General features: G+C 35.7%; 1 protein-coding gene across 4 annotated transcripts in view; it reads right to left on the reverse strand.

Annotated features, from left to right (window-relative positions):
• LOC105488276 (MAM and LDL receptor class A domain containing 1) overlaps positions 1-27,359 on the reverse strand; it is a 1,027,522-nt gene that overhangs the window by 624,710 nt on the left and 375,453 nt on the right. For all 4 annotated transcript variants that reach the window (XM_071070418.1, XM_071070419.1, XM_071070417.1 and 1 more), the window contains 4 exons: positions 23,221-23,387; positions 17,632-17,724; positions 14,901-15,108; positions 5,418-5,564 (listed from right to left, as the gene is read on the reverse strand). In XM_071070418.1, the coding sequence (XP_070926519.1) occupies positions 5,418-5,564; positions 14,901-15,108; positions 17,632-17,724; positions 23,221-23,387 (615 nt within the window). The remainder of the gene's footprint in view (positions 1-5,417; positions 5,565-14,900; positions 15,109-17,631; positions 17,725-23,220; positions 23,388-27,359) is intronic.

Raw genomic sequence — 27,359 nt, forward strand, 5'->3', positions numbered from 1 at the left:
AGCAATAATTAAAATAAGTTCTTTAAATGTAACATTTATAATAGCACAAAAACCTAGGAAAATATTAGCAAAAGATTTTCAAAATCTCTACACTGAAATTTGTAAAATATTATTTAGTAAAATTAAAGAACCCAAATAAATTGATACATTGGAAACATTTGAAAAAAATATTTTTCAGTGAAATGCAAATAAATATTACATATGAGAAAGCATTGTATACCCATTAATTGGAAATTTTTAAAGAGAATTATAATGCCTCTTGCTGGTAGGAAAATAGGAAAAAGTACTCCCATTTTGCCACTGAAAATTGAAGTACTAAAGTTTCAGGGGAAATGAATCTATAAATATTTATTGAAAGTATAAATACATATCTTGATTTAAAAATATAGGAATCTCACTCCTAGTTATCTGTTGCATAAAATCGAAAGTATCCTACGTGAGGAAATGTGTAGAATAATAAATTTGAAACACTGTCATGATATTGATGTCAATGGATAGGGGAATGGCTAGATACATTATAGTATATCCAAATCAAATAAATTTAGCTAAATAAACAAACATGAATTAAACTTCTTCTGATTCCAGGTAAGACTGAGTATCACAGACCAGATTTTATCTTCTGTCTTAAACTAGCAAAAAAATTAGATAAAAGCATATTTAGCATGGATTGTCAAATACAAGATGTTGAGAATGCAAGATAGTGACAGATCACAGGATAGTGATCTCTGAGAGACGGGAAACAAATGAGTTAGGTCCTGTAATTTCCACAGCTTACTGCCTAGATAGAGTTTCCAGGTGCCTGTGCAGAGGGGAAACACAGGAGTGTGGTGGTCTCCTCGAGTTGAAACAGATAGAGTCGGTGCTTTGGGGTGACCCACATGAGTAGAATTCGTAAGACAGAGTGCCAGCTGCCCCTTTCAGGTACGGAGCTTTGTAAAGACAGCAAGCTCCGGAGATCTGCAGACAGTCCCCCCTAAATCGCCATGTAAGGACCAATCGTGTGCATGGATTGGAGAAAACTACCTGAGTCTGGAGATAAAAACACCCGAAATGGATAGCTGGAACACTTCCTGAAGGTCACAGAAAGTCAGGAATGGTGGAGTTCTCTTACCACCCAGAGTCCAAAAAAACAGACATAGGCATTGGATAGAGAACTCAAACCAAACACTTGTGCCCAGACAAAAACACGTATGCAAATTTGACAATGTTTTTACTCATATTCGACAATATTTGGAAACAATCCAAGTGTCCTTCAGCTGGTTAGTGGATAAATGAAGTATGGTTCATCCACACAATGGACCCAACTACTCAGCAGTAAAAAAGGAAGGAACTGTGGCTGAAGCCAGTGACATGGATGAGTCTCAAGTCCTTTATGCTAATTGAAAGAAGGCAGAATCGAAATGCTACATATTATATGATTCCATTTTCTTTTTTTTTTTTTTTTTTTTGAGACGGAGTCTCGGTCTGTTGCCCAGGCTGGAGTGCAGTGGCGCCATCTTGGCTCACTGCAAGCTCCGCCTCCCGGGTTCACGCCATTCTCCTGCCTCAGCCTCCTGAGTAGCTGGGACTACAGGCGCCCGCCACCTCGCCCAGCTAGTTTTTTGTATTTTTTAGTAGAGACGGGGTTTCACTGTGTTAGCCAGGATGGTCTCGATCTCCTGACCTCGTGATCCGCCGGTCTCGGCCTCCCAAAGTGCTGGGATTACAGGCTTGAGCCACCGCGCCCGGCCGATTCCATTTTCAAGACATTCTGGAATAGGCAATACAGTAGGGATAGAAATCAGACCATTGGTGTCGGTGGTTGGAAGTGGGAGAATCATTGAGTATAAAATGGCACTGAACAACGTGTGGGGCAGGAATAGAATTGTTTTATATCTTCATTTTTGTGATGGTTACACAATTGTATATGTTTGTTAGAACTCAGTGAACTGTACACTAAAATGGTTGAATTTTACATTTAACCAATACTTTACCATAAAAAAATGAAAAAAAAGACAGTATTTGATGACTTGGAGCAACTGCCATAAGCTATCTTTAGTAACAAGACAATAGTTACAAGATAATATATTTCTTATAAAATAAACAATCACAGAAACACATATAATTTTGAATATGTATGTATCTACTATGTATATATCTGTGTGGGACTATATGAACTTAGATAAAAGTGGCAGATAATTAACATGAGTTGCCTACTTTGATGGAAATTTAACAGAGTAGGAATAGTAAGGTAGAAACCAAGCAAAAAAGGAAGGAAGGAAATTCGAGACCTAATTACACACATATGCACAAAAACTACATAATTATCAACATATTCAGCCTGGTCAACGCGGTGAAACCTCTGGCTCTACTACTAAAAAAACAAAAACAAAAAATCAGCCAGGCGTGGTGGTGTGCACCTGTAGTCCCAGCTACTTGGGAGGATAAGGCAGGAGAATTGCTTGAACCTGGGAGGTGGGGTTTGCAGTGAGCATAGATCACACCACTGCACTCCAGCCTGGGCAACTGAGTGAGACTCTGTGTTAGACAGACAGACAGACAGACGGACGGACGGACAGAAGGAAGGAAGGAAGGAAGGAAGGAAGGAAGGAAGGAAGGAAAGAAAGAGAAAGAAAGAGAAAGAAAGGAAGGAAAAGAAAGAGAGAGAAAGAAAGAAAGAAAAAGTTTTAAAAGCTGCAATCTATGTTTAAGGCTCTAAGAACAAAATGAACTAGAACTTCACTTTCTTAGATATCAGAACTATTAGGCTGCCTCTGACTCTACCAGAAATTTCCATTTCACTTTCCTTTCTCTTCCTGGTCCTTTTTTTTTTTTCAATTCTCCTCCTCACTTGCAATTTAAAACCACTACTGATTCTCTTTAAGGTTTGATCATGGCAATCATAGGTAAAGAAATGCTGACTCCGTGATCCAGATACATATATATATATATGTGTGTGTGTGTGTGTGTGTGTGTATATATATATATATATATATATATATATATATATATATATGTAGGCCCTTTCTAAAATGAGAAAGACAGAGTTTTTGTCCCTCACACTCTGGGTGAGACCAGCTGCCCCCAATTTTATCAGTCATATTGTTATCTTTCACTATTCTTCATCTCACCAGAAAAGAATGAGTCTTTCAACATCTAACACAGGGGCTCTACTAGAATCTTTTTAATGCAAATCATAGTTATGTAGTAATTATAAGATAGTAAGAGATTAAAGGTGAATTATAAACATATTTTCTAAGTGTCTTATCTGGTGCTATTCCTAGTCTTATTAGAATAGACAACAAATATCTATTAATATTTATGGAGCTCTTACTATATGGAAAACCTTCACAGGTGTTATTTCATTTAATCCTCATGACAACTCCACAGGGAAGCTACTTTTCTTTTCTCTATTTTCTATCTAATAAAACTGAAGCACCCTAGCATTTAGACATGGGTGCAGTGTCAACATCCTGACAGAACCCTGGGCAGCCCGTGCTCTTCCCTAACTGACTACGGTAGTGCTCACAACAGACCACCATGACACACTGCCTGCACAGCTTCCCTTTGGGAAACACTGCCTTGGCTTAGGCCTTCGTCATCTCTCACTGATATTTCTTCAGCACATCCATGTTTTTTCCCACCCCGGCCTTTCACCCTCTCCATTCCCCTCATCTCAGCCAGAACAGTCGTTTAGAGCAAATTTGATTGGTCACGTGCTTTAATATGACTACCTGGGTCACCATCATCCTGCAGACACATTTCCAATTCCTCAGCACTCTCTAGAGTCCCCTTCCTTCCTCTCCTGTTTCATCACTTCTGTTCTCCTGTCCAATCACACATGTCTTTCATCCCTAACTACTCCCATCTTTCTGCCCTCTTTTGGGATTCTTTCCTCCAATTAGGATATGATCCCTCCCACCTCTCTTTGATTCTGCCTTCTCTCCATAATTCCTTACTTCTGGCTCCCCAACTACTTTTCATTTCCCTTCAGTGCTCAGTTCAGGAGTCATTTCCTTCAGTAAGGCATCTCGAATTCATCTGAATCATCTTCCATCCCTCTTAAAGCATCCTCATAACTGACTGCAATTCCTTGCTTATCTACTTCAGTTACCAGACTCAGACCACCTCAAAGGCAGGGATCATGGTGTCCATCTTTGTGCATCCAGGTATTGTATATGCTATGTATTTAATAATTGACTTGAACAGAGGAAAAGAAGTAAAATATTATATAAGTTTAGAGAAAATGTGCTGTTAATACATAGTTCCAATGATTTATAGTCCCCTATCTATTTTAAACTTTAAACTTAATATAGTCTGCCACAAATCTTAAAGAAATAAGTCATGGCACAAAAGCAAAAATTAAGAACTTACCACACTGTTAAACAACAAATTGGGTTTACGGCTGTAGCCAACAGATGGATGGTTAAATTCTCCCACCCCATCCCCTAGTACCCTCACCCACTACCACCAACCCTAATTTCCAATGGCTGTAATTAAAAATATGATCAATACTTATTTTTGGTATAATTCTTTGGAAGTCTGAAAGAAGAAACAAATAGGATAATGTTTAATGAGGTTGAAAGATGATCTACAGTACAAGTACAGTTGTGCTATTATACGGCTGGCCAGGTGTGGTGGCTCACTCTTATAACCCCAGCAGTTTGGGAGGCTGAGGTGAGAGGATTGCTTGAGGCTAGGAGTTCGAGATCAGCCTGGGCAACACGGAGAGACAGCGTCTTTACTTAAAATATATACATTTAAGAAGTAAAATTAATATGATGCTAACTTATATGGGGAATGACATCCAATGATTAAATGTAAACAAAACAAAAAAGAGAACAAACCCTTTCTGTTTTATTGGTGTTTCACAGATACTTATTGGAATACCACAGGTAGTTATGGTTCCTATTTTAAGAGGATATGTAAACACTGGAATGACGGTTAAAAATATATATGTGGAAAAATAAGACTGTTTGTTATAAAGAAGCATGAAGAATGACTAAATTGCATTCAAGTATTTGTAGATTTATGTTACAGATAGTGCTAAATCTCTGTTCTCAGTTCCCAGAAACAAGATTAGACTATTTTTCTTCCTGTTCTGAAAAAACTGGATTGCTCTAAAAAGAAGGCAAGTCTACTGTACTCGATTCTGGGCAACTTGAGAAAATGATCAGAAAACTTTTCCACCTCTTTATGCCTTTAACCCAATCTTATAAAAATTGCAACAACAAAAATGTTGGTGATTAAAACAACGCTCCTTTCAGGGAACTCAATTACCCACTAATTATTAACTTGGTCAGGAGGTTTTAAAGCAAGACAAACCAGAGTTCCATGTATATAGCCTACAGAGGAAAAATGAAAATACATAGTATCATCATCCCACAACATGCAAGAAAGAAAACTATTTTTTTTTCTTAAAGAGGAAAATGTCCTACCATGATTTATGTTTGCTGTGTGATCAGCTGCAGGGAAGTGGTGCTCTCCACTATTCAATCCTTTCATCAGCTTCCAGTGTGAATCTTCTGTGAGAAATCGCTCCCAGCCACAGAAACCCGACTCAAAGTCACAGGTGAGATGCTTTGCTGTTACACGTGGAAGAGAAAAAGGTGAGGAGAAACGAAGAGCATGCAGGGAAACACTGCTCTGCATTAGCTAATCATCTTAGGAGGCCTGCAAAATTATTCTTCTTGGTAGTGAATGTTCTCTGATTATCAGAATAGCTTGCCTTTATCCAGTCCCACACCATATCCCAGGTGCTGTGTGAGGCATGACCCTTCCACATGCTTCTATCTGTAAGTCTGGTACATTTCATTCCAGTTGGCCATTTCCATTGTATTTAATCATGCAAGGTGGAACTCCAGAGCTTTTCAGGGAGTAACTAATTTGCTTGCCCAGTATAAACCTGCTGAGATGGTAGTTTAAAGGAAGAAAATCCATTGGGAAGGGGAAATTTAAATTAATTCTGGACACGCAAACAACTTGAGGTCAGCATCTCAGTATTCATTTTATTATTCTATCCTAACACTTTCTCAAAAAAAAAAAAAAAGCCTAGCCGTTTTGGAATTGCAGGTAAATTAGATATTCTGAACTGAGCTTGTGTTATCTTTTGTCTTTTCTTTTTCTTTTTTTTTTTTTTCAGGTGGACTCTCGTTCTGTCACTCAGGCTAGAGTGCAGTGACACAATCTCGGCTCAATGGCTCAATGCAATCTCCACCTCCTGGGTTCAAGCAATTCTCCTGCCTCGGCCTCCCAAATAGGTGGGATTACAGGCACATGCCACGATGCCCGAATATTTTTTGTATTTTTAGGAGAAACAGTGTTTCACTATGTTGGCCAGGCTGGTCTTGAACTCCTGACCTCAAGTGATCTGCTCATCTTGGCCTGCCAAAGTGCTGGGATTACAGGCATGAGCCACTGTGCCCAGCCTGAGCCTGTCTTCACTTAATACATAACTCAAAAGTTGCCAAGTACTTAATTTCCTCCATTTATCATAAAAGAACTGGTTCTAGAGAAAGTCGGTGTTTGGAGCATACTTTATAGGCATCTTTCACAGCTTTGACACCAGATTTATGAGAGAAAAATAGACAGTTTCATAAGACTGGGCATTCAACTAGAAAGTCTAATAGCTTGATTTGTGCTTTCAAGAAATTCATTTTTATGTGCTTAAATTTCATTTTCCTAAAATAAGAATCATAGTATCAGACTATCTTAGATAGTACTTTTGGGGAAAAATTAATACAATTAATTTATAAGCTTATTCCTAAATATTCCTCTTTATGCTGAGGCACTTTTCAAACAGTGGGGGAGAAAAGGAGAATTAAATTGATTGTCAGAAAACATCCACATTTTTGACAGGATTCTAAGATCTTCATGCTATCGTCTTTAATAACAATAAAAAGAGCCGTACTACCACTGAGTTCTAAGTATGTAGCAGGTATTTTACACATATTACCCTTAATTCTTACACTCTACATAGTAAATACCATTTCCTAAAAGAGAAAATTGGAACTCAGAACACGAAGCAACTTGCCTGTGGTACAGTTTAGTAATTGAGACATCGAGACTTTGAACCTGACACCAAAAGCTCATACTATGAAGCCTCCTTAAACCAGGAACTCTGTTTCATGATTTAAAAGATTCCATTGCCATGGGTTTGCTTCTGACCATTATATTCAACTTGTAAATTTTAAATAATATGGCCAATTTAACTAGCATATCGAATAAGCTCACTATATCCTAATAATCAAAGCATCTTCAAATCTCCATAAATAGGGAAACCTGATTTTATGACCACATATTTTTACCCCTGATATGTCAACTATTAAAACATTGAAGTGTGGTATGCAAATGATAATGCCACTTCCAATTTCTCTACATGCAAATTGAACCTTTAGATCTGAAAGCCATGCTTGTTAGACTGTCATAGAATAGACATGGGTCTTCCATATCTGTGGGTTCCTTGTTGCAGATTCAACCAATTGTGATTCAAAAATATAGTATTAGCAGAATGTGTAACCTGCAGATACAAGGGCTGACTTTTCCCCGGGGCTCAAGTTCTCCGGGAACTTAAGCATTCATAGATTTTGGTATAACATTTCTTTCATTACAAATGAATATTATTTTTTTCCTCTAAATGGATTTATCTACAAATAAAAAACAACTAAATCGACTACAATATAGTAACAAAAACATGCTGCATATCGAATAATGGTGCACTGATATGACAAGGAAGTGCAATTTGCCCATATACCGAGCTGGAAATCTATTGCTCTTGGCTATGTTTTTCTTTTCTCAGGTGTGTCTACACAATTTATTGGATATGGTTGTTGACAAAACATTACTCCCCAGGGGAGAGTGCCTTTTGTTTTTGACACAATCTTGAGAACTTATAACACAGCTGTGACTTTCTCCTTGGGCATTCACAGAACCCTCTGGTCTAATCCTTTGGTCCTCTGTGAGCTCTGCCACCTTCTAGGCCACCTCCAAAATTTTCTGTCAGTTGGTGGAGTGTGGAATACGGCATGTTCTCACTCATAGGTAGGAACTGAACAATGAGATCACTTGGACCCAGGAAGGGGAACATCACAGACCTGGTCCTATTGTGGGAAGGGGGTAGTGGGGAGGGATAGCATTAGGAGATATACCTAATGTAAATGACAAGTTAATGGGTGCAGCACACCAACATGGCACATGTATACATATGTAACAAACCTGCACGTTTTGCACATGTATCCTAGAACTTAAAGTATAATCAAAAAAAAAAAAGAAAGAAATATTTAAGACTCAAAGTACATACTTGGCCTCCGAAATGTGCTTCAAAGTTCCAAATTCTTGGCTGTGGATTTGACCAAGAAATTCTTCCACTTCACTACATGGGTACCCCCAAATCCTAGAACATACTTCCCTGGAATACAAAATCTTCCATGGGTAGAGTGACCACATGTCTGGCCTGGCCCAGGGTTGCTTCAATGCATGCCTGTTGTCCTAGCATCTTTTCCCTCTCTCAGTCCCTGTTTGAGTAATAAACTCAATATTGCACTGTTAGGGCAGCAAACTATGCATTGCTATACAAAGGAAGCAAATCCATACAAACAGCAATCTTCTTCATCACAGAGAGCTGCTGAAGTCACCAACCTAATTTCCCCAACAAGGCAGTGGTGTGAAATGGCAATGAGATCGATGAGTGTGAAAATGGAAAGTACCATATGACTGATGCACCCCAAACCCTTACCCAGACTCTTCACAATTGAGCTGGTCACTCAACCGCAAAGACGTAAAGAACGAAGCTCTCAAGATAAAAGCAACTTTTGATTGTATATATGTTGAAATTTGGCTTTAGGACGAAAGTTCAAACCATTTCTTTCATTACCTAGATGTTTTATCGGTTAAAAAATGTCAATCACTGTGCTTTTTACAGAACGCTAAACACCACTATCCTTTGAAAAATGAAAATTAGCTTTCAAAATCCATCACTGTAAAGATTTGTGAAAGCAATACGGTGACATGGTGCAACCACCTCTGTAAAAACCTTGGTGAATTGCTTGGCTGTTTTTACTAATGTGTTCCTGTACACGTAAAAGAATATTTTTTAAAGCTAAAAGTTCAAGAACTTCACTGTACTGTAAAATATAAGTCGAGTTCCAGTAACTAAATTGAAGTTCTTCCATTAATATCTCCCCTGTGTAATTCAAAAACTTTAAAGTGAACTTATAAATATCTGAAGAAAGCCAGGAGAGTCAAATGCATTATAGCAATTATTAAATGCCTTATCATACTATATGTGTTAAATGTAAACATTTGCAAAATCTAAAAAATATCTATTCATGTTATAAATAAAGTACTTTCATTAAAATAATGATTTTGATTACTTGGTTGCTTTTATTTTAACTTTCTGTGATTATAGAATATGCTTCACCATCTCTAAGTGCAGTATGAGATATGACACTGTTCACAATTTTAGAAAAATTTTACTCGCGAGTTTGGCAGTTAAAGTAATATCTTAAGATTATGACAAAGCTTTCTCTTGCATATTTAACCACTGCAGCATATGGGCAGACAAGAAAGAATTTCATTGTTCAGCCGAGAAAAAATCTGGATCATGAAAAGTAAAATATTTTATGAATCCTCTAGAAGCTAATCAACTCTCTGTGAAATAAAGGGGAAAAAAAGCTATGTAGGGGAAATGAATGGGGAATATTTCACTTAATAAGAATATATAAGATTTTAACAGGATTACATAAATATTTTGTTAATATGTATTGCAAACCCACACAGATCATTGCTACACTAAATACTTTTATGTTGGTATTTCCTTTCCCTTGATGAACTGTTTTAGCATTCAACTTTTTTCTAACATGAAAGATTTCTAGAGACAATATCACAGTAAAAATTAATGCATTGTACAAGATTCTTGCTTGAATTTCTTTCATTTGACTATTATGCCAACGTTCCCTTTGAAGGCACACAATTCACATTAGCATTTAAAATTGTTTTAAAAGTCCTATAATAAGAAAAACCCTATTTCATGGAATTTCCTGAACTATTTTGATTTGAAGATATATCTATTACGCCAACTTTTCTGGAACACAGTGAAGTAGATTCTATATATATTTTTTTTTTCCTATACGAGTTATTGAAAATTTTATATATAAATACAAATGTGTATTTTATTTTGGTAAAATATACATGACATAAATGTAATATTTTAACAATTTTTAATGTAAGGTTCTATGGTATTAGGTACATTCCCATCATTGTACAACCATTACCACCATCCAACTCCAGAACTTTTTCATTCCCAAACTGAATCTCCACCTCTATTAAATAATAACTTCCATATCCCCTCCCCTCAAACCCTGGCAACCATTTTACTATCTGTCTCTATGAATTTGCCTCCTTTAGGTACCTCATATAAGTGGGATCCAACAATATGTGTCCTTTTGTCTCTGGCTTACTTGACTTAACGTCTTCAAGGTTCATCCATGTTGTAGCATGTGTCTGAAAATTATATCTATTTCATGTATAAACTGTTCAGGGATCCAATGTGTATCTTTGGATATGTTTGGCACGTTGCATTTTAATTATTTTGATAGAAATTTTTTAAACATATTGCATATATATGTATTACTTTTTTAAGCTTTACTGATGTTTACATGACAAATAAAATTGTAACTAAGGTACACAATGTAATATTTTGATATACATATACATAGTGAAAGGATTACTACAGTAAAGCTAATTAGCATCATTTCATCATATAGTTACCTTTTGTGTGTGTGATGAGAAGATTTCAGATCTACTCTCAGCAAATTTCAAGAATACAATACAGTGTTATTAACTGTAGTCACCAGGCTGTGCACTAGACCCCCAGAACTTATTCATCTTGTAAGTGAAAATTTGTATCTTTTGACCAACAGCTCCCCATTTCCGCCAGGCTTCAACCTTGGACAACTGCCATTCTACTCTCTGTTTCTACAAATTCAAGTTTTTTAGATTCCATGTATAAGTGAGATTGTGCTGTATTTGTCTTTCTCTGTCTGCGTTATTTCACTTTGCATCATCCTCTGCAGGCTCATCACCATCGCAAATAGCAGGATTTTTCTCATTATTGCTGAATAATATTCCATTGTGAGTACATATATATTTTATAAACACACACACACACCACTTGTTTGATCTATTTTCAGAGACTTCAGTTGTTTTGGATGGATATTTTGAACAATGCTGCAATGAACATGAGGGTGCAGATGTATTTTAATCTTAACTGCTCTCATTTAATACAGGATTATGTTAATAAACATAGAAAACCTATTGTTTGGTTTTAGAGAAATTTTACTCAGAGTTCATCAGTTAAAGTAATATTTTAAGATTATGACAAAGCTTTCTCTTGCATATTTAAACACTACAGCATATGAGCAGACAAGAAATAATTTCATTGTACATCTGAGAAAAATTCTGGATCGTGAAAAGTAAAATATTTTATGAATCCTCTAGAAGTTAATCAGCTCTCTGTGAAATAAGAAAAAAAGCCATGTATTGGAAATGAATGGGGAATATTTCATTTAATAAGAATATACTAGATTCTAACAGGATTATATTATAACTATTTTGTTAATATACATTATAAATATACATTATAAATATTTTGTTAATATTCATGCTCTAAAGGACTAGCAAAGTGATAAGAGTTTTTGCTTCTACCCTGAGAGAACTCTGACCTGTTTGCCTTTAGTTTTTATCAATTTTCTTTAGATGCCATCTGTTTCTTCCCCTAGCTGTCTTCCTTCCTGAAGCCTCTTTGGTATGTGGTTCTCAAAGTTTCACATGCAGACAAGTCACCTGGGACCTTGTTCCGTGTGGCTTTTGGTTCTGACAGGCTAGGCCGGGGCCTGAGGTTCTGCATTTCCACTAAGTTCCCAGGTAATGCTGATGCTCTGGTCCGTGGAGTTTGCTATTGCAGCAAAACCCACAGGCCCTTTTTATTAACTGCTTTTGAAAAGCCACTGGTCTGGAGGCTACGTTATGCCATATATTAAAATAATGCCTAAAAGTAAGGGCAAGTTGATAATGAGAGAAGACCTGAGTGAGTCTGCCTTTGGGGAAAAGCACACTGTGGAATACCAACTGACAATCCTCACGAGTTCATATTTACTCATTCTCTAGAATTCGGTAAGTATTCCCAGTGCTATTCAAACTGCCTGCACAGACTATACCCTCCTAGAGATTCATTCCAAAGTGCAATTAAAAAAAAGATAAAAACGTATTTTTCTTGTGCTTCATGAACATGGAAGAATCAATCGTTTATGAAAAAAACTTGATATTGCAAACTCAAATTTGTAAAATACAAATGCATATGTATATGTAAAATATTTTAAAGTGGTTTTAAATTTCAAAGGAAAGCTTCTCTTATTTTGTAAGAATATACATATGCACGTATCTATATGCACAAATATATTAAATACTTTAGTGCAGCAAAAAATGTAAATTTATATCAGTTCTAATAATTCAAATCTATATAACTTCACAGCAGAAATAACTGTATAAATAAATACATGAAACACTCATTTTGGTATCAAAATACATGAATACACATATATACTGTATGCAATATGGCTACATTTTTATGACATATTCCCTATATCAAGTCAATCTCAGTCATGCAAACATGACAGGTTTGCTTTGGACAAATGAGGTTATACTATTTAAAAACTTAAAAGATTATTAAGTAATACTGTTTTTGTTGAGAAACACAATTACCCGTTCCTGCACTCACCCAAAGAAAATAGCAGAACAGTATCAAGATCTACTGAATTGGAAAAATGTCATATATATAGTCAATGAAACTTCAGTAAATGAGAAAATATATCAAAAATCAAATGCTAAAAAATTTTTAAAAGGTGAACATAAAGAATGATTTACTACGGGGAAAACAATGGAGGGGAAAAAAGCTAAACTTTCAAATACACAAGTGCCCAGGTGCAGTGGCTCATGACTGTAATCCCAGCACTTTGGAAGGCCGAGGTGGGTGGATCACCTGAGATCAGGAGTTCAAGAACAACCTGGTCAACACAGTGAAACCCCGTCACTACTAAAAATACAAAAATTAGCTGGGTGTGGTGGCACACACTTGTAATCACAGTTACTCTGGAGGCTGAGGCAGAAAAATCACTTGAACTCGGGAGGTAGAGGTTATAGTGAGCCAAGATCATGCCATTGCACTTCAGCCTGGGTGACAGAGCAAGACTCTGTCTCAAAATTAAATAAATAAATAAATAAATAAATAAATAAATAAATAAATAAATATTATGTAAGTGGAAAGAAAGGAAATATATTTTCCTTCAGTTATTGACATTAAGAATTATAGAAACTGTTAGAAATATTTTCCCAATAGAAATGCACCAAATTGTCTGTAAAAAATTTAAATAAAACATAGAAAGAAACATCACATACACTGGAGTAAATAAATTGTTCTTACATTGTTTGTTTTGAACAAAAGAAGGGAGCCGCCCAAAAGCTTCATTGAGCTCACAATGGTTAGGGGTTACTTGGTCTAAAGCTAGGAGTCTGAGGTATTAACTGGATTGCTGTTGATGAACATGGCAGAAGGGGATTTTAACCTTACTTTCTCATCTCATCTCTCCCATGTCCCTCTGCGTTGCTCTTAATAAAATCCAAGCTTCCCAAGAGAAACCTATTATACAGAGCTTTTCACTTAAAAGGTGGCATTTCTCTTATTATAATATTTTCACCTCTGCTCAACCAAACATCTCGCAAAAACACTGCAGTAAAATAAATGTCAAATTTTTAATATCTTTTAAAAACCACCTGTTTGTGATACAGAAACTGGATTCATATCCTTGGAATTCATGTTTTCTAAAGAGACACAGGGATCTCAGTTGCTAAGTTACCTCATATGAGAACCATCCTGTGGATTGTAAATTAAATTGTATTTTTGTTGAAATATGACTATGCTTGAATAGTAATGGGATCTCTTGTCATCACTTCTATCAAAGACTCTTCAGAAAAGGCCTGAAAGGTGTTGGGGCATTTTGGCCCTCCCAAACGCCAGTCATGGCTGAAATGATTTCTTTCTTTTCTTTTTTTTTCTTTTTTGAGATGGAGTCTCACACTGTAGCCCAGGCTGGAGTGCAATGGTGCGATCTCAGCTCATGGCACCTCCACCTCCCGGGTTCAGGTGATTCTCCTACCTCAGCCTCTGAAGTAGCTGCAATTACAGGTGCCCACCACCATGCCTGGCTAATTTTTTGTATTTTTGGTAGAGATGGGGTTTCACTATGTTGGCCAGGATGGTCTTGAACTCCTGACCTCGTGATCTGCCTGCCTCGGCCTCTCAAAGTGCTGGGATTACAGGTATAAGCCACGATGCCTGGCCAGCTGAAGTGATTTCTAGGCAAGTAGGAGGAGGGTGGCCCTTCCTCCAGAGCAGCCATGATGGCTGAAGGCTGCCCTGGAGGAAGGGCCACCCTCCTCCTACTCGCCCCTCTCTGCTACAGCTTCCAAGATGATTGACTAGAGAAGGAAAAAGCATACACTTAATAAAAGTTGGTAACCCATATTATATACCTCCAAGGGGAAGGTACAAAAAGGTTCCCTCTCCTACCCATCTTCTCTTTAATCAAAGCACACACATTCACGCACCCAGCCAACAATAATCACAACTATTCATTTGTAGAACACATTGAGAGAGATGTTGCAGTTTTTGCAACAAGCACCAAAACATTAAGTTAAAATAGAGATCCCTGAAGGAATAGTAGTAATAGTTTCAGAGCGATAATCCATATTTATCATATTTCATACATATGACTTACCTTTGCCTTGATAGAAACAAGGACTATTTTAAACCCAACTAACAGTCATGAATTAGAGCGTGTAAACTAGTAAGCCATTCAGTCACTTACCGCAAGTTTCTGGGTCTTCATCACTCCCATCGGAGCAGTCCTGCCGAGAGTCACAGACAGATTCTTTGGCGATGCACTGGCCACGAGAGCAAGGGAATTCATCTGCAGAGCAAAGCTTTCTGGATTGGGCCTGTCCACAGGCATAGACCCAGAGGTGATCAAGCCCAATAAAACTTCTCTGGCTCAAAAGAGTCCCTTCAAAAATAATCTTCAGGAAGAAAAAGATCAATTTGTGAGTTTACAATCTCCTTAATAAGACAAAAAACTAAAGAAGGTTGATAAAGACTAAACAGTTATTGAGAAAAAGTGTTTAAAGCAACCAAGGCAATATATAACAAAGTTCCTGTTTGATAAGCTCAACTCATGCTCATAAGACTGATGGAAACATCTGCTCCACTAAAGGCTCAGAGACACCTCCCAGGATCAGGCAAAACACAAGCATCCCACTTAACTATCGAAGATGTCCCTGACTGCAGACTTGTTACTTGGTCATCATCCTTAATTTTCAAGGAAAATAAGAAGTATTGTCATTACTTATAGAACAAGAGCTGTAACTGCATCTGACTTAGTTTTTAACTACTGAAATTAGTATTGGAATACATGAAGAAAAATATCAGGCAAATTGAAACAGCCACAATATAGGAATAAAAAAATGTAAGGGAATAAACATAAAACTCTAGTAAACTTACATAAAAGAGTAATTTATGTGGTCACCAACTGAATTGCTAGCTTTTCTGAAGATAAGCAATATTAGCAAATGAAACAACCACACATTGCTAGTCAAGTGTAAGATAATGTCCAAGTATTAGTATTGCTTGAGTTTCTACCAAGAGCAATTATTACTTAAAACCAAAAGTGCAGAAGAATAAATAGCTGACTGTATCACAAATAACTAATTATTTGCTGTCCAAAACATTAGCCATGAGCCAGAGATGACTATTTCAATTCAAATCAATGAAAATAAAATAAAATTTAGTTCCCTCAGTCATAGTAGTCAAATTTCAATTGTTCAATACCCTCATGTGATCAGTGGCTACCATATTGGACATCAGATATAAAGCATTTCCATGATGCAGAAAGTTGTACTAAACAGCCCTAAATGTGGTTAAAATTCCTGCCAGATACTAAGAATTAAAATTGACTTCCTTCAGTTTCATCCAGCTTAAAGTTTCTGAATAGATTTTCTTTTCAAAACATGAGGGATAGGCCAGGTGTGGTGACTCACACCTGTAATCCCAGCACTTTGTGAGGCCAAGGAGGGTGGATCACTTGAGGTCAGCAGTTTGAGACCAACCTGGCCAACATGATGAAACCCATCTCTACTAAAACTACAAAAATTTAGCCAGGTGTGGTGGCACATGCCTATAGTCCCAGCTGCTTGGGAGGCTAAGACAAGCGAATTGCCTGAGCCCAGGAGGTGGAGGCTGCAGTGAGACAAAATCCCACCACTGCACTCCAGCCTGGGCAACTGGGCAAGACTCCATTTAAAACAAACAAAAAAACACAAGGGATATCTATTTGTTTGTTCATTAAGAATTACTTAAGGTCAAATTTGCAGTTTGCAAATATGTCTAATAATTTGGTTTAGAAAATAATATTAAATTCAAATCATATCCAACAATGAGAAAACTTTGTATGCCGCTACATACTTTTCCCATAATGAATTATCACACACGTAAAAATTATTAGTGTATAGCTGTGTATTTTCATAGCAGCAAGAGATCAGATATGCAGAAATGATATCAATTTGGGGTTCAAAAATTGATGGGTTTAAACTTAGGCCTCAAAGGCCTATAATTATTGAACAGCTAATTATATTACATATGCACTTGAGAACCCGGAATAAATCTCAAATTCATTTTCTTTACATTTTACTTTATCTTTGAGTTAAAACAAAATTTAATCTTCAGTTTATGAAAAAAGAAACTTGTTTAGTACCTGAGAAGTTATAAAAACAGACATCAGCCTAAAAAAAATTAAAGTGTCAATATGTTAACTCAATAGGCTGTGATAGGATTTATGAATGGAAAATCACCATAAAGAAATGAAATGGATTTCATAACCCACACATATAATCAGTATCATCATTTTATACTCACACTCCAGCAAAAATAAACTTACACATTCCATATAACATGTTGGTGCAAAAGTAATTGAGGTTTTGGTCATTGAAAGTAATGGCAAAAGCCACAATGGCAAAAGCTGCAATTACATTTGCACCAACCTAATACAAAAACAAAATATCAATGTAATTTTTTAAGAGACAGCATTCCTATTGAGCCTATGTATGTTTCATATGTTTCTTGGTGTAGATAGAGCTATCCATGTGTTATAAAGATATGAATTATTGCATTCAAAACATTTGCCTATACTCTACTAAATTCAATACCAGTTTACTATTTATCTACTTCATAATGCAATTTGTTTCCCTGGAGCAAAGCATGATGCTGGGGAGCAAGAAAGGAAGGCTGTGGAGACCAAGGAAGCTGTGAACAAGAGTGGATACACTCAGTTTCCTCTGCCATCAAAAATTTGGTCTGAGAAGGAAAAGGTACAATTTAAAAAGTAGGCAATCACTCTCCCCAAATATACAAGTACGCATCCCTAACTTAAATGCTAATTTAACTTTAGCAGCGCATGATCAATTTATTACTGCAAAGCTAAAACTTAAACCATGATTTAAAAAAATACTTGTTTTGTTTTGCTTTGTTTTGTTTTGTTTCTTTCATACCTTAAATGTCTTCAGACCTTCTGGTATTAACACATCTGCTTTCACCCATTGGCTGTGAGTTGATGTGTTGTATGTCCAAAATATTTCTTCTTCCTTTGATTTGAAGAGAAAGACATCACTCATTCCCCATATTCTAATCTTCACATTTACATACATGCTCTCTTAATTACATTTTAGTAGGTATTACCTTACCTGTAAGATATAAAGTACTAGGAAATCTAAAGTCTTGGTAGTAAAATTGAAAAAGTTGAATATCATTTTAAAAAATAGGAAAATAAAGCATGTTCATGCAGTAAAGCTGCTTTTTGCAGATAAATGGTATTAGGATGGAACAAAAATTTGGATGAAATCTTTAAAAAAAAACAGTAGTGAGCTTCAAAAATAAAATTCTAAGTAACAGCTAATAAAATCAGCAATTTAAATGCTGATCTCAATAACATTTTTACATTTTGTTATATTGCCATGATACTAGTAAAGAAAAATATTACAGGAAAACAATATAAAGGTTAAAAATGTTATCAGATGCATTATCTGCACAATTTCAATTTATACTAAATACTTTTTCCTATGGAAACATTTGGTCCAAGTTCCAAACCACACAGTTATTTTCTGAAAATTACATTCTTAATTTGGTCATTCTATCAAAGGCCTATTTACATCTTTTGGAGAAATCTATGTCATGCACCTGTACAATGATCATTTTTCAGATTGCAAAATGTACATAAAATTGTTACTACATGCTATGAGTATAGTAATGAGCCTTTACTGCATTCAAAATATTTATTGAGTGTAAGAAGCTCAATAAAAGTCTATGGTGAAACTCCATCTCTACTAAAAATACAAAAATTAGCCAGGCATGGTGGTGGGTGCCTGCAATCCCAGCTACTCAGGAGGTTGAGGCAGGAGAATCACCTGAACCTGGGAGGCGGAGGTTGCAGTGAGCCAAGATGGCACCACTGCACTTCAGCCTGGGCAACAGAGCATGAATTCATCTCAAAAAAACTAAATAAAATAAAATAAAATAAAAAAGTCTATAAGTTACCCAAAATTTTGTCTACTGCATGTATGGCATTGGTCTTTATGATTTATGATAATGCTTTTATGTTCTGAAATCATCTTATTTTTATTTACATTTTATCATTCAAATTAATTTGAAATTTCTCCCCAAAAATAAACCAAATTGTTTATAATGTTACATATAGAATGCACTAATTTTTTAGGTAACAATATGATAAAAATGCGAAGATTGACATAATTATATCTCAGGTCGAGCTCTGAGCCTGGCTTTGTCCCACTTGCTAGCATGAGATAGAAAGCAGCCCTGAAAGGCAACATCTTGTTGTAATCCAAATGACACGTGATATCAATATTTGTCTCCTCACTCAGTGTCACATATTTTATTCATGCCCAAGATTTTCTAAAAATGAATCTACTTTCAACTTAGTCCTGCACCCTCAGATGCCTACTCCAAATTTCCAAGTCCTAAATATTTCAGAAGATAGTCTAAATCCATTACAATGTACTTCATTACTTATTCATATCAACTGCGAATATTTCCACAAGACAATGAAGCACATTGGGTGGACATACTGTCGGCTGATAGCTTTCATGGCGGATCAGGATGAACTGGAGTTATAAAAAGTTGAGACAAGCAACTAATTTTTCTTCTACTTATTTCTTACACAACTTCAGTTATTTAGCATCAAAACACTTACACCCTCCACAGATGCTTTCAGTGACACCTCTTGGCAAACTGCATTCACCACTTTCCCCCACTTTCATTTTATGAAAATAATTTAGAACTACTGTGCTCTTTTTTCACAGTGACTAATTGATTCCCCTCTGCTCCCCCTGAAGATGGGTGCACTCACATTTTTTTGAAAAGTGAGCAGTGTTCTTTCCAAACTTAAATGGTTTTTCATAAGCCAAGTTCATAGCACACAGTGAATAAGATCTAAATTTTTCTATACATTTTCCAGTCTGATGGCACTAGCAATGTTTTTTGTAAAAAGAATTTATTCTAAGTGAAATCAGGTTTCATTTTATTTCTGTTCTTACTCTCCCTCTTTCTAGTTACTTTTCACAGGTGTTAATGCAAAAAAAGAAATCTCCAACTCAGCAAAGCTTTTCAAATGATGTCCTACTTTTCTTTTATCTTAAAATCAGTAAATAATTTTTAAAAAAATATATCTTTGCTCCCCTAGTCCAGGATCGATAATGCTGATTTAACTTTCAAGAAAAATATTTAACATATTTATTAACACTTTATCTCTTAGAGATGCCAGTCTATGCTTTTCTCTTCCAGTAAAGAAATCAAGGGTACCAAAGTCAACGTTGTTGAGTTTCACTACTTTTGATCACATCTAGGAATAAGACCATGTAATCTCGTCAAGAATTACAAGTAAATTTGGTTGTAAAGAAAAATTACACGTAATTTTTTTTGGTAAATAATTATATGGAAACTTTACACAGAATAAAAAGTAGGCTGTTGCTATGAGTGTTATTTTATAGATCATGGACACAGATCTAACCCAAGAATAGTTAGATGGTACAAACTTTAATTGCTACACACTTCAGTGAACTTTGTATTTAACAACTTGCCTTCCCCTGAGTTTTTCACTTCTTAAGTTTTAATGTCCTCTGGAAATAAAGAAAACAACTTTCAGCATTCTTGCTGGATATTTCTTGGCTTACCTGCTCACATTTATAGAGTAATAGACGTTCATAACAGAAAACAGCATTCTATTCATAGAAAGACGTAAATCATCATTTTCATCAAGAGCTATTTTTTTAAATGATAGCTTTAGAGTCCTTTTAAGTGTGTGATAAAACACTGACTTGTGACTTAAATGTACTTTGATGCAGACTTTGCATCAGCGAGTAACATATGTATAGAGGATAGCAAATAGTATCAGAAAAGACAGGACACCTCACAGAATACTGTCTAACGAATCAAGCATCAGTCAACAATCTCTAAGATGTACAACCATTTGGTTCTGGTTAATGCACTAGATCATTTCCCTATGATTAACTTCTTTTCTTATAATATGACAGACAGAATCTCGATAACTGTATTACTGATTAATAGAGTTAACGATGTGTGGTATCTAACATCATTTATATATGATGTAATACTTAAAGCCAATTTGTTTTCACTCCTTTCTTGCATAGTACTAAAGCCACCGGAAGAATGGCACTGCTCATTTTCAGTAATTTCAATCTACACACATTCATAAATACATACATACTATACACACACATTCATAATTACAATAATACACACACATTCATAATTATATACACAATACATACACACATTCATAATTAAAAACATAATTCCATTCTACATGCAATGAAACTTCTAAAATGCATCACTCATTTTCAGAGCAGATTAAAATAATCCTCAGGATTAGATCATATTATAATACAAATTTCTACTTAAATTTAGGCTAAGAACTCATTCAATTTTAATGAAATAATTATCTGCCATCTGAAAAGCATTACCATAGGCCCACATATATAATTTAACCATTTTTAACTATAATTTAAACTCAACGAAATTATTCTAGAATTTATCTACTATGGCTTTACTGAAGAAGGAGCTGGAAATTATAGAATGTTGCAGACTGCATGGAGGCTCACTGGGATTGGTTCAAACAGCACAGGTGACAGCAACTGAAATATTGAGGCCTGAATGGTGGAACGTACATGGATACAGTTAAATTTTTTCTCTCTTCCTTTTCGGTAAAATTGATGCCATGTATCTGGACAGTTTGTAGTGCTGCAGGAAGGATAAGGAGCTGCTGTCCCCTTTTCTTCCTCCCCCCACACCTTACCAAATGGAATGAAATATATTAAATAGATTGCAGGGCAGCGACTACAAAGTACTAGTGCAAAAATCACAAAAACATAACAAGTTCTAGAATGCCAGAAAAATTATATCGCATGCAATTAAAAAAGAATTTATATGCATATGTATATTACTTTACATATCTATATGTATGTATATGAATGTGTGGGAAGATATATATATCACATCCACATCTATAGATATGTGATATATGTATATATATCACATCCATATTTATCTATATTTTTACATCTATGTAGATGTGTAGAGATATATATCTATATCTATAGATATCTCACATCCACATAGATGTAATTATGTGAATCCATATAAATCTGGATACATTAAATAATACATTATTTGTTATATATTATATTACATATGATTATACATTATGTATTATTTATTATGAATATATTTATTCATCTCCAGTTTCTGGCAGAGAGTTCCCAAAAACCTGTAAATTTCCTAATCAATAGGGATATTAATAGAATCTTAGGGGACTCATCACCAGAAAGATCAAGCTATGATTAGAAGCTTGGAACTTTCAGTCCCACCTCTTCTGGGAAGAAGAGAGGGGCTGGAGATTAAGCTAATAATTGATCATACCTACATGGCAAATCCTCTATAAACATTTCTGGAGTACGGTTTCAGAGAGCTTCTAGATTGCTGAACATGTGCTGATTCCTAGAGGGTGCACACCCGGGGATGCATGGAAGCAAAGCACCACCCCTCTTCCCACATACCTTGCCCTATGCATCTCTTCCATATGATTGTTCATCTACATTTCTAATAATAAGTGGGTAAACATGAGTAAAATGTTTTCGTGAATTCTGTGAGCCATCCTAGCAAATTATCAAACCTAAGAAGGGGGCCATGGGAACTGCGATTTATAGCTGGTAGGTAAGAGACACTGCTCACAATAGGAAGCTTGTGATTGACATCTGAAGTAGGGGTAGTATTGTGGGCCTGAGACCTCAACCCGTGAAATCTGCACTATCTCCAGGTAGCTAGTGTCAGAATTGAGGCAAATCATAGGACACTCAGTTGGTGTCTGCTAGAGAAATGAATTGCTGTGTTGGAAAAAAAAAAAACACGAATCTGGTGTCAGAAGTAAGATATTGGGAGTGCTGAGGGCATACGAGTAGAAAAAGCAGGTTTTTTCCTATACTATGGAATCAGCTGTCAGTTTGTTTTTATCTCTTTTTCTAATTGGAGTACTCACCCAACTTTACACTTTAGAACTCATTGAGCATGTTAGACAAGGAGAGTGAGAAGAATGGACTCAGTCCACCCAGTGTGCCATTTTTTCAATATTTAATCGATAATTACCAGTCTTGAAAATTATGTCGACTGCTACCCAAACAAGTTTCAACCATTATAGTTCTAATGATATATAGATGTAATGCCCAAAACAGATCACATCAGAGCTTCAATACAGAGCTCACGATACAGAATCTCAGCTATCTCATTTTTATTAGATCTACAGTTTCTTTAATTCACTTTGATGAATTTTGAAAACTTTATGAAAAAATATTGGGCAGCTTATCACATTAACTTTTGTACATGAGCATGTCCCCTATGCTTGTTTCTTAAAAATTCTTTTAAAAAGTATACCAAATAAAGTCAAGTTAAAGAGTAAAAGCTTATGTGCAACTGAGAAATGAAAACACAAGCTGCCAAGAGTTAGAAACTTCACTGATTCAATGAATTTGAAATAAATGCAACTTTCTTCTTACCTTATGATTATACAGTCTGACTCTCAGGACACTGCTTTCCATAGTATAATAGAATTGAAGATGACAGCTCTTGCCCAAGCAATGACACACAGAGCTATTTAGGTAAGCCCTGCTGTCTAAATGGTTAAAAGGAAAAGCATGCTTAGCCCCTACCCATACATAATAACCTGAAATATAAAAGAAAAAAGAAGCAATTTAGGAAAACATTAGTTTCTTTCTGTCTGACTAAAACTATTACATTTCTGAAGTGTTCAAAACCGGACTTAAAACACAAATATTTCACTTAAAAGGACAGAATGTTTTCAAATGGTTACATCAACTACAAATAAGAGGTTTTAATTTTTATATTAGTTCCAATATGTACAGAAATCTTCTCCTAATTTCTATAAACAAAATTTGATAATACCTTTTTGTAAAAATTCAAGATTCCGCGGTGGCTCAAGCCTGTAATCCCAGCACTTTGGGAGGCCGAGATGGGCGGATCACGAGGTCAGGAGATCGAGACCATCCTGGCTAACACGGTGAAACCCCGTCTCTACTAAAAAATACAAAAAAAAAAAAAACTAGCCGGGCGAGGTGGCGGGCGCCTGTAGTCCCAGCTACTCGGGAGGCTGAGGCAGGAGAATGGCTGGAACCCGGGAGGCGGAGCTTGCAGTGAGCTGAGATCCGGCCACTGCACTCCAGCCTGGGCGACACAGTGAGACTCGTCTCAAAAAAAAAAAAAAAAAAAAAAAGATTCCTATAAAAGAAATCTACATATACAAATTGCTACACCACCAAATTATCGTCATTTTCTTTTAAATATCACAATTCAATCCTTTTTTTAATCAAGAATTTCTCTTCATCTTTCCCAAAATTCTTGCCCCTTTGGATGATTTTATGATTTACTTTTTGTAGAAAATCCTTTATAGTTTTAGGAAATACAACTTAAAATGCCTTCTTTCTTACCAAGCCACACAGAGGTATGAGATATCTACGGTCCTTTTAAACGTCACTTATGGATTTTGTTTTACATAAAGATATTGTAGATAAGTTTTTCCCCATCTGACATTTAAAACCAATTTGAGCTGTTCTTGAACTTAATAACATTGACAACACAGATTTATAAAGAGATTTCTGTAATTTTACTTCATTTTCAAAAATAAAGTCTGAAATGCTTCTTCATGCTACTGAAAGAGCTGCATGTCCTAGACACAATTTTAAAAGAAGTCTCTAAGGAAACCCAAATACAATAAGAAAGACAAAAACAAGAACATTAGACAAAATTTCAGCCTCAGATATTTACAGCTACAGCAAATACTAAGCATCACATAATCCTTAGCTGGATAAACATAATGTAAAAGCTCACACTATTTACATTAATGCCTTTTACACAGTAAATCATATCTGACTTTCAACAAAAAATTACAAGGCATCTGCAAGGCAAAAAACACAGTTTGAAAAGAATAATCCTAAAAAGTAAAGTCTATTAATCTTTTTGAAAATAGTCTGTACAATATTCACAATATCAAAGACAGGGAATCAACCCAAATGCCCATCAATGATAGACTGGATAAAGGAAATGTGGTACATATACACCATGGAATACTGTGCAGCCATAAAAAGGAATGAGATCATGTCCTTTGCAGGAGGATGGGTGGAGCTGGAAGCCATTATCCTCAGCAAACTAATGCCAGAACAGAAAGCCAAGCACCACATGTTCTCACTTATATGTGGCAGCTGAACAACGTGAACACAGACACATGGAGGGGAACAACACACACTGGGGCTGTTGAGGGGTGAGGGGAGGGAGAGCATCAGGATAAATAGCTAATGCATGCTGGTCTTAATACCTAGGTAATAGGCTGACAGGTGCAGCCAATCACCACAGCACATGTTTACTTATGTAACAAACCTGCACATCCTGCACATGTAGCCCAGAACTTAAATAAAATAAATAACAATAATATTACTACTACCTCCCAAAAATAAAAAAATAAAAAATAATAATCTGCACAATAAAACATATAAATATAATGCTAAAGACAGCAAAAACTAAATACATTTATAAATTGTACAAAAAAGAAATTAAATTTCATACAATTCTAATACATTCTATTTAAAACATATTAAGATACACTAGGAAATAAATAAGAAAATATTAGCAAGTATAAACTTAAAACAAAAATAAATTAAGACTTTAAATTAAATGCCCAATAGGCAGAATATAACGCAGACTGGCCATAGTGTCAAAGAGAAAATTCATGTACCAGAAGCCCTGAAATATAACTCAAAATAGAGTAAATTATATAGAAAATAAAAAGGAGTGGTCAAGTTATGGAGTGTGAACAATAGTTGTCTTTAATAGAAACTCAAGATGAAAAGATTAGAGGGAGTAAGAGAATTACTTGAATAAAATAATACAATTTCTGCAAATGATGATATATGTGCATTCTGAGCATTAAAAATTAAATATATACTCATTCCTGCACTCATCATATTGAAATTTTCAAATATCATAAAGAAACATTTTTAAAATCTGCATTAAACTAAAAAAACATTACTTGCACTCAGACTTCTCAGTCACTACAGTACATATCAGGAGCTAAAGAGGGAAAATCACACTGTACTTAGAAATTAAAAAAAAAATTTCTAAAATTGTATGACCAGATAAATTATTATTTAGAAGTGAGAACAATTTTAAAACATTTTAAGTTTACAGATACTGTGGGAGCTCATCACCACAGATCTTTTCTAAATAAGAGAACAATTGATTAAGAACAATTGATTAAAGAGTCAACCTTTGCAAGGGGATAAGGGAACCAAAAAGGAAAGCATAAAATCTAAAAAACAGTGGTGAGCAAGAAAAATAATGGAATATATAATCTTAATAGTTATAAGTATCATAAAAAGATAATGACTTTAAAACTCTTTAAAATGTTCAACTGTAACTCAGGACCAAAAAATAATTAAATGGTACTTTGGTCTTTTTCACGTTCAAAAAAGCAGAAATACTAAATCACTTTAGGCTTTGTTAAAGAAATTTCATATAAAGAATATATCCTAAAATTAAGAATAGTCATAACAATAAGATATATAAATTAAAGCTTCCAGATCAGTGAAAAAAATAAAAATAAAAATGTAACAATACTCACCCCTCAAAGAAAAGGAAGAAAGAAAAAAAGCAAAAAGAATAAAAGTAAACAGAAAATACAAATTAATATGTTAGCAAGAGGAAGAAACTCATAGACAACATGGCAGTGTTAAAAAAAAAGAAAGAAAGAAAAAGGAAGAAAGGAAAGGAAGGAAGGAATGAAGGAAGGAAGGAAGGAAGGAAGGAAGGAAGGAAGGAAGGAAGGAAGGAAGGAAGGAAGGAAGGAAGGAAGGAAGGAAGGAGGGAGGGAGGGAGGAAAGAAGGAAGGGAGGAAGGAAGGAAGGAAGGAAGGAAGGAAGGAAGGAAGGAAGGAAGGAAGGAAGGAAGGAAGGAAGGAAGGAAGGAAGGAAGGAAGGAAGGAAGGAAGGGAGGGAGGGAGGGAGGGAGGGAGGGAGGGAGGGAGGGAGGGAGGGAGGGAGGGAGGGAGGGAGGAAGGAAGGAAGGAAGGAAGAAAAAAAAAAGAAAAAACGAAAAGAAAAAGAAAAAGCTAGCAGACTTGGCCAGGCACGATGGCTTACACCTGTAATCCCAGCACATTGGGAGGCTAAGGTTGGTGGAACACTTGAGGTCAGGAGTTCGAGACCAGCCTGGCCAACATGTTGAAATTCTGTCTCTACTAAAAATTCAAAAATTATCCAGGCATGGTGGCACGTGCCTGTAGTACCAGCTTCTTGGGAGGCGGAGGCAGGAGAATTGCTTAAACCGAGGAGGCGGGAGTTGCAGTGAGCCGAGATCTCACCACTGCATTCCAACCTGGGTGACAGAGTAAGACTTTAAAAACAAAAAGAAAAGAAAAGAAAGCTAACAGGTGTAACAAAAAAAAAGCCTTTTAATACTTTTCCTTTTTGTTCACACAATAATAACGCCTGAAGGAAATAATAAAACGTAAAAAAAAATGTTAATCTAGTACAACTCTTCTTTTACACTGTTGGAAACATAATTGTTATTTTCACCTTCAGCTCCTATTACAGGGTGTATTTTCAATAAAATATACTCAGGATATTCA

This window comes from Macaca nemestrina, chromosome 9, assembly GCF_043159975.1.
Source record: "Macaca nemestrina isolate mMacNem1 chromosome 9, mMacNem.hap1, whole genome shotgun sequence".
Classification (NCBI taxonomy): Eukaryota; Metazoa; Chordata; class Mammalia; order Primates; family Cercopithecidae; genus Macaca; species Macaca nemestrina.